Consider the following 9,718-nt stretch of genomic DNA (forward strand, 5'->3'; position numbering starts at 1 on the left):
TTTTGGCTCTGGCAAAATGTCCAGATATTATTTTATCGCTAATAGAATATTTTGCTGCGGTCTTGTGGTCTTCCGAATAGATTTACAAGCATACGGGTATCGTTCTCCTTAATTAGGCACTAAATTCTATAAAGTATACTTTAACATCATCAAAGTTTCATGTATCGAGAAAATTCGGACAAGTTTGCACGTACAGTGGGTATATTTTTTTTTAAACAAGAAAAGCTTGGAATTGACTGACACTGACTCTCACTGAGATGCTATAGGAAGAGGCTCAAGAAAAAAAAAGTTCATCTTTTTAAAAACATTTAACAAGGACTACGTTAATTTTATTGTGCTTTTCGAGTGTGAATTTTATGTTTGTGATATCCCCGCGATATAAGTATTAAATTCCTTAGTGCGGAAGTCGATTTACTTAAACATAACTTGCTTTCCCATAAAAAAAGATTAAAATATATTCTGTAACAAAAAAGAACAGAAAAAATGGATCGAATATCAATAGTCTATTAAGCTAACACAACATTTAAAATACAAAGAATGCAAAGGTATTTGTTGAAACCACAAAATCGAAAATTATTTGTAGATCAGCTGAATTTTTCACTAAAATATTCTTCACATACGCTTTCTGACCTGGGTTAAATAAACCTGTATATTTTGAACACTCCAAAGCACTTTAACTTTATAGAGATTTTGTTCCACATTGTTCTCATAAAAATAAGTGCATCACAACATGGTTTCAAATAAATAAGAAATTTAATATCAGATTTTGTAAAAGTGAAAATATAGTTTGTATGTTATTAAAATGCAAACTCAGTTTTTTGTAAAGTTTGTTCAATTCGAGTGTTCAGCGTTATGAATATTGAAATTGAATAACGTGTAATAATACAGCGTAGTAATGCTGGTATTTTACTAAAACTCATGGGTTTCATTCCGAAACTCAAAAATTTTCATAAAAGTACATTATTTTGCGAGCTATTTTTTGTATACTCGAGCCAATGAAATAGCATTTTTGAACACGTGACATAGGTACGAGGTAACACTTGTTCTTCTAAATGAAAAACAACCCAAATGTTCCAGAATTTATTACAGTGACAGCGTAGGGTGACCTAGCCTTAATACTGAGAAGATTTGTATGACTAATTTATCACGTTATGATTTTCCCTTTTGCAGCACAAAAGGCAATTGTTCAACAGTATTGGATTCTACTCGGAATATTAAAAGCTTTTATATAAATTCAATTTTCCTTTGTTACAGAACACAAATGCGTCGGTGGACGAGCACGCTCCAGGTATGCAACGGTACGAAGAAATGACCATCATCATAGCAAAATGGACCATAAATACTGGGTGACATGGATGAAAATCGCGTGCATATCATTCGCGCTACTTACCACCACAGTGGCAGACTTCACTACGGAATGCCAAAGGCCTTGCGACTGTAGATGGCAATCCGGTAATAAAGCTGCAATTTGCTCAAATTCAAGCTTAAAAATAATACCGGCGAATCTCAGTAACGACATTCAAATACTCGACTTATCAAACAACAATTTACAACAGCTGCACCAAGAAGGATTTAAGAAAGTAGGCTTAAGTAATCTGAAGAAACTTTTCCTCAAAGAGTGTAATATCGAAGTGGTCCATAAAACTGCATTCGTTACTCTAGCAATCATGATAGAACTAGATTTGTCGAAGAACAAAATTCGATCACTCCACCCCGATACGTTCAAAGGCACAGAGAAGCTGAGATTAATAAACTTAAGCAACAACTTTATCGATAAGTTGGAAGACGGTATATTTCGCAACTTGAAGTTTCTGCAGAAAGTAGAAGCGAGTAACAATAGGATACACCGTATAGGAACGAAGGCATTTATTAATTTGCCCCAGTTGAAAATATTAAGATTCAATGGCAATAATTTGAGTCATATGAAGCCGGAAACTTTAATGGGTTTGAGAAACTTGTCGGGTTTGGATTTGCACAACAATCCATGGCGTTGCGATTGCAACCTACAAACGTTCCGGGACTGGGTGATCAGTCATAACCTGTACACCCCTCCTACGTCATGCGCGGAACCAGCCTCCGTAGTAGACAAACTTTGGAATGAATTAGACTCGTCAAACTTTGCGTGCCGACCGACAATACTAGAGCCTGTGCCAGACGCAACGGTCAAAAGTTTCGATGAAAACGTGACTCTGACTTGCAAAGTAGTCGGGAACCCACCACCTGAAGTTGCTTGGCGATTTAACGGCAAAACTATTGAGATGAAGGCGTTTGGGGAGGTTAGATACGCTGTTTCGGAGAACACCATGGATTTAATACGTTGGGTGAATCTCACGATAATTTATGCGAGGTATAGTGATAGAGGGAACTACACTTGCATAGCTGAGAATCCTGGCGGTCGAGACGAGAAGACCCTAACCCTCGTGCTTTCAAAATACGGAGGTGTTGGTACCATAGCTGGTATGGATACCGACTCTTTTGCAATTTTAGTAGGCTGTCTAACAGCAATAGTTATTATTTTCGGCGCTACGTTAGTCATTTGTTACTTCACGACGCAGAACAATGAAATTAAAAGACTGATTAAGAACGATGCTCGTTCTTCTAATGGGGAGGTGCTGATCGAAGGGTCAGTGGCTTCTGAAGCTGAGAAGGCAATGAAGGTGGAAGTAAATCCTGTATCGAAGCCGCCTCGGAAATACGAGGCTCCGCCGTCCTTTACAAGTGAAGCTACAGAGATGTCGGAACTGAATAGGACTTTACTAGACAACGAATCTGTTTTAGGTAAGTTTTGGTTTCTTAAATTTCCCCTTTCTTAGTTTTCCCCTATAAATCATCATTATTGATTGTCATCTGGTATGAATGGATATGAAAAATGTTGAAAAAAAATCTAAACCTAGAAAATAAACTATTTTTTTCCTCTATCTCTAGTTTTTGCTCCTTAATACTTAAGACTAGCCTGATAAATTATCCACTCCACCGAGAGAAAGTGAGCGCAAAAAACAATTTCATAACTAACCCACTTTTCATCATTTTTCTCGCGTCTTAAGAAAAGAAAGGTTTGCAACGAGGGCAAAAACAGTAATCCAGAGACAAAAGCTTTCGTGCTCCATGTGTCGTACGAATTACTCAAAAGAGGGGAAGTAGCCACGAACGTGGCAACACAACAAGTTCTAGGATATATCGAATATAAGGAATGCTGAGCAAACTCCCGATATTGAATTTACTTGCAATTGTGCTGATGTTGGGGAAAAATATTGTATGTGATGCTTATGGATGGATGTGAAGGACGATTGTAGCTGTTTTTGTTGCTGGGCATAAAGTATGGTCGTTGAGTCTGGCTGTATTCTAGTATTTTGCAATCATTGGCCAATGGCTTGCGTCATACGATTCGTTTCGTTTATTCGGGTTTCCAATCCGGAATATCTTGTCTGCTTTTTGATTAATACATTATATTGATAAAACGAATGCATTTTCAATATTTATGAATTTAAATAAGTTATTCCTTTGTTAAATTGGATTAAAAGAATCAAAGAGAAAACTTTAAATTTAAAATCTTAAGTGTCAACCCTTATAGAAACATGTACAAATGTAAATATGCTAGTATTAAATACATCTCACGATAATTGTTTCAACATGGAATGAATAGCTTTAATTAAATTCAAATCCAAGATGCTACAAATTAAATTTTAAATTAGCAACAAAGTTTGGAAAGTGTCACCAGCTTCGTAATAAATTCAAGTGTCTTTTATAAAAAAAACTTGTTCGAAATTCTTGTTTAAAATTTTCAGAAACAATACCATTCATTTTGACGGTTGAACTTGAACGTACTTATTTTTGAGGCGAAGAGCAATACGTTATTTGTAACCTATATCGTTTAAAAAAAAGACTAGCAAAATCAGAAATCAAATACAGTTAGGCAATTTATTCAACAAAGACTGCTTGCGAAGCCTTTAAAATGAATGAAAAGGAACAAGATACAAACGTACTATATGAAAAACAACTGTTACGTTACCTAATTGATAAAAAATAAGTTGCAAACCTCTATGTTGGTACTATGGTAACTCTAAGTCACATCAGCGACGGTATAGCGTAGATTATCAAGATAAATTCTTGGAAGCCATCCCCATAATGCAATGCAATAGTGTTCTTGAGTGGTACAAATTACCCATTAAAGTCCCGACTTAACATTTATTTATCAATCATTCATCTAATTTACCCCCCCCTGTTTTCGTGATTCATCTTCTTCTACTTTTGTCCAAGCTTGTTTGGGTCGACTGCCTGTCCTATCGGGTTCGGCAGAAAGTCCTATTTTGCCCCCGACGCAAAAGAATTTATAAGTTTGACGCTTCATTCTGTCTGTCTGTGACATCATAGCTTCCGAAAAGATTGAGCGGTTTTGATTAAGTGTGTTTTGTATTAAAGCCGGATTATGTGCAAATTCTCTAAGATATGTTTGATAAACATTGATACAGCTGTTTACAAGTTTGGTCGCTGAAAGTGGAAAATTATAACCGAATGTCAAAAAATAAGTATACTTGAGTGGGGACTCAAATGAAAGTCACGCTTTAAAAGGCGGTGTTAAGCTTCTAGCTCTGATGAGGGTAGGTTTAACTTTATCACATTGAGTATCATATATTAAACCATTAAGATTCGCTATAGCTATACCTTTGTTTCCAGCATTTCCTCAATAGTTTTTCCCGTTTATTGGTCTGAACAAATATTCTAAGCAAAATTATTACATTTAATTTGATTCACTATTTGAAGTCTGAGTACCGAAGTTGAACATTGAAATATCGTTAATATTGTAAAACTTTGGTCACTGAATATCTAAAATGAGCTTTTAGAACAACAAGTCCTCGAAATTTGGTCACAGGAATGGCGCAACAGTTAACGCGAATTGAAATCAATAGGAAACGTGGACGCAATTTTAATTACATTCGGTTCGGAGTAGCACTTTATATTTGCATCCACAAATAATGGTGTATTTATTTTCAATATTAAATGGTAGTTACATTATTAATGATGTAACGGTTTACTCACGCGTATTTATCGGGGTAGCCCGACTAGTTTCGGACCCAACCGGAGTCCTTAATCATGAGCAGACGCGGCGGGATCGCGAGTCGAACTCGCGAACTTAAAAAAAAAGGTAGTTACATTATACTGTCATATTTTGCTTAAATATACGGATAGCCTAATGGTTGAGCTCAACACGCACAACCCATTGTGCGTGCTATCCGTTCAGTCTATCCTTGCATATAATTACGTCATTTAGAAGATAATAATCTGGAACATAATTGAATTATAATAACTTTGAATGTACGTATCCAAATTTAGAATTCGCTGAAAGGCGTGGGAAAACTACTTCATGTCTGCCATGAAATGGCAGTCAAAATGAATGCTTAACAATGACCACGAAAATCTTGGAAAGACCGACCTGTGGTCATTTGTTCCATGTCTGGGGGTTATGTATCTATACTGTATATTCATTTAGAGATAAATGAGTATGTTTATCAGCTGTTTAGGTCTCATAATACAAGCTCTGCTTAGTTTGAGATTTGGCGGTATTGTGTGAAGGTCGTGGAATATTATTACTACTATTATTTAATAAAAGTACTTGCGCAGGAATCTAGAAAATTCGAATTAATTTTGTTTACACAAGTTTAGATATAGATATCCCAGTGCATCTTAGTGCATGGCAAGTGGACAGATTTGATGCCTGACTGGGGAAAAAAATTTTTTAAATAAAATTTTAAAGATAAAGATAATTTAATAATAATAAATAAATAAATAAATAAATGCGGACAACATCACATACATTGTTCTGAACCCAAAGTAAGTTGCTGAAGCACTTGTGTTATGGAATTCAGATACAACGAAGGTACCACAAACACCCAGACCCGAGACAATGTAGAAATGTTAATTTTTACATTGACCCGACCGGGGATCGAACCCGGGACCTCAGAGCTAGCGACACCTTGAAACCGGTGCGTGCGCCGCTCGACCACGGATGATCTCTTCTAAATCTGGGTGTTACTGTTTCTATGGCACTACTATCAGTCCGTCACCAGGCTGTATCTAATGAACCGTAACACTAGACACTGAAAGTATTTTTTACAGATGATCTATTTTGTTGCCATTATTACAACATACTAAAAATATAGACCAATTAACGGGTATTACTGTCAAAAAATCTCGGGGGACAAATCTTTCGGTACTCACCCTCAAAATTTTAGTCATTTTGATATGTTTTCTTTAGCTTATTTGTACGGAACCCTAAGTACCGCTAGTCTTTTCTATATTTAATAATGTTTTGCATGTCTCAGTTGCTTCGCTCGTTTCGCAGACGTATAAAAGAACCCGGTAAATCAAGGAAAACCCAGGGGAGGTATCCTATAAATAAACTCATTTCAAGCCTCAACCGAGAAGGGTATATCTCCATAGTGAATTGGTTGTAAAAACTTATTTAATAATTAACTTTCACACAACGCCATCTAGTCTCAAACTGAGCGAAGCTTCTATTATGAGTACTAGACGACTGATAATTATACTTTTATATTTCTAAATACCTAAATTATGAAGATAATTTACCCAAACACATTATGCTCATCACACAAACATTTGTCCTGGGTTAGGATCGAACCCGCTGGTATAGCAGTCAGATCCACTAACCACGAGACCAGTCACTGAATATTATTCATTTTCTTTTACAATATTTTTGGTAAGTGGTCTGGTATATAACTGTTATTGTTTATTTTGTTATTTGTTGTAATAGCAATACCAAAAATCTTCCTCACTATGAGTTTTTTACGTATTTGTATTCACGAGATAGACTCCATTGGCCGATAACTATATAGGTGCTTCAGGACACTCTAAAAAGTAAATTGTACAATAGCTGGCATATTGGTTCGGTTGTTATATTATATCACATGCAACACAAGAATATTGAAATTCTTTGAACATGTACTGCCTAGTTTCTCACAAACAGATTCTAAAATTCAAAGGCGTGCTTCACCAGCCGTCAATATCTAGGGACAGAGGCACTATAGCTAAATCAAAAATTCATGCCCTAGGTATACATTTTCGAACTGAAATGCTTCCATAACTCTTCACAAGTGGCCTTATTTTTCAAAATGTTATGTCAACGACTTGCCTATTGTAGGAGACCCCAAAAAAAATTTGTTCAGCTTAAAAGCCCTCAAATGTCAACAATCCTGACTTGTTTTGAGATTATACGGTCATGGTAATGACGTTGGGTTTCCGAGTTAAAAATATTTGCGTAAACCACTGTCAGTTGTTTTCCTCCTGATTTTGGACACGGAGTTTGTCTGTTTGTGATTTTTTGAGGATTTCGGATATATTTTATGACTTGGAATGATACAAAGTTTGTCTTCCGGTTTGTTTTGTGGACGGGTAATGGTGTGTTGCCGAATGAGGAGTTTGCTGAATCGAAGATTGACATTGTAGACATTTTGTTAGGACGAAGTAAATGTTATGTATGTAAATCTTTGTATGGATGGTCGAATTGAACATTTCATTCTTAGATTATGTTCTAACTATGAGTTTGAGGTTATCATACATTGTGCCTATTTAATTTTACCGATCATTTGTTAAATTTTAAGTAACTGAAATCGTATTGTCTTGTCAACAGCATCAACTGAGGACAACAGCCGAGCGCAAGAAGTGGAACTTCCAAAGATATCCCACGAAGCATTGCTCATGGATCGACTGACTCAAGAACATCAAACATACCCCCCAGATCTCCTCTCATTTCCCCTTAGAGGTACTCAAGTGTCTCCAGTGGGGAGAACATCCCAAGACACAGAAAGTCCAATAAAATCTCCAAGTTATGGAGTAACATCTATCAACCCTGCTTACTACAGCAGGTTTCACAACCAGAGCTCGCACGGTTCCATCCCTCTCATTAACTCCAAGGGTTACGTAACATTACCGAGGAGGCCGAGAATGGTGCCTGACAGCAGTTTACGTCCACAAGTATTTTCCACCCTCAATGGTGTCATACCTTATTACGACACTTTTAACATGAGGTTCTTCAACCATGGCGGAAACTACTACAGTTTAAACAAAAGTGAAATGGACCTAGGTCCTGTAGGAAAGGTTCCTACCTACCCTGATGAGGATGAACCAGCTCCGTCTCCAGCACCAGGTACTCCTCACGCCACCATCCCCAGAAACAGCTTAAGTTCTCCAAATATACATAACCAGCTTCTGACTCTACAAGCAATGTCTGTCAATCAGATGATAAAGTCAGAGCAAAGACCTCTGAAGGTGACTCTTGCTGAGAACGAGGGTCTGTTGAAGAGTCGAGACTTCATGTCAGGATATTCCGTGAATGTTGTCAGTGGGACCTTAGGCAGATCAAGAACTGCTCCAAAACCGCCTCCTAAACCTAGAAAGAAGAACAGTAGTGAAGTGAAGGAACCTTTTTTGATGAACACTAGCGAAAATGCTACTCAAGTGTAAATTAATGAAATATTGTATTAAAGTTTATACATAGTAGTATTGAAGGGCAAACCGTATTTGATGTATCTGAGCGGCCTAAAATTTATAGTCAAAGATATTATGTATCTATAGTAACAATAGTTTTGTCGTTTCCATATTTTAATCTACATTAAGCGATTCATTTTATTTTATTTTTTTCATTTTTCTATATTGTGACATATATTTTCAAATTCGTTTAGAATCTTCATTCACGGGTAAAAGCAATATTTTAAAAAATCAACCACATACTTTTACTAAAAACCTATTCCTTTTCAAGTGCATGCACGTTTTCAAAACGAATAACATCAAAAGGTCCATTCGTTTGAAACTTTTTTTTAATTTTTTAATTATTTCAAGTTTTTAACTTACCTGTACTTCACCCATTTTGGTTTAAATAGTATTTAAATGCGACCTCAATCCTCTTTGGTGAAATTTACGTGAATATCTCTAATGAGGAGATTATCGGTTAGCAAATAGTTTCTGGTTTAATAGCACGGTAACTTATGGGATGGTTATGTAATTTCAACGGTTAGAATAATTGGTTATACCCTTGTCGTTTCGTAAATTGGCAGTTAACTTTTTAGGGTTTAACCCTCGTTGGTAATAGACTGTGTTATTTGATTATGGGTTAACATAGTTGTAGTTGGTTAGTTTGAACTGTTAGTTAGTTTTTATATCAACTGTTTTACTGAGGTAAAGGTTATTTAAGAATTGGCTGAGTCCTGTTTTTTTAGGTATAGCAGTAGGTAATTTTTTTCTCGATTTTTTTCTAAAGTATTTTTTTTTATTGTGTCTCTTGTCTACAAAACGACTAAGTTTATGTCTATAGTTGCCTACGACCTGCCAGTTATGTCTTAGCATATTATAGTCCAGTTACAACATTAAAAAGAAGGTTAGTAATTTAATGCGTGATTCAGGAATTATGCAAATACTTAAGTTCTAAATAGCCTTTCATAATATTATGTATTTTTTAACAGACCGACCCTTATATTTATGTTGTCTAAATGAGTTATTTTTTAAAACTTGCTTTTCTCTGTTATACGATTACGAGAAATTTAGCATTTTTTAATCAAATACGTTTTGCCCTTTAATTTTTAAGTAATTTTAATAATCAATTGCTTTTATTAATACGTTATAAGATTAAAATCTTAGTATACCTATTTACAATAAGTTGTATTACATTTTATTTACATTTAACCCAATACGTTATTTTTGTGTACTC

The 9,718-nt window shown here is 35.7% G+C and overlaps 1 protein-coding gene across 1 annotated transcript; it reads left to right on the forward strand.

Moving 5' to 3' along the window:
• The first annotated feature begins 1,194 nt into the window (after nt 1-1,194).
• Nucleotides 1,195-8,626, forward strand: LOC113500166. Its single transcript, XM_026880870.1, has 2 exons — nt 1,195-2,778; nt 7,646-8,626. The coding sequence occupies exons 1-2, from the start codon at nt 1,329-1,331 to the stop codon at nt 8,476-8,478; spliced, it is 2,283 nt and encodes a 760-aa protein (XP_026736671.1). The 5' UTR covers nt 1,195-1,328; the 3' UTR covers nt 8,479-8,626.
• The last annotated feature ends 1,092 nt before the right edge of the window (nt 8,627-9,718 follow it).

This window comes from Trichoplusia ni, chromosome 13 (assembly GCF_003590095.1).
Source record: "Trichoplusia ni isolate ovarian cell line Hi5 chromosome 13, tn1, whole genome shotgun sequence".
Lineage (NCBI taxonomy): Eukaryota > Metazoa > Arthropoda > Insecta > Lepidoptera > Noctuidae > Trichoplusia > Trichoplusia ni.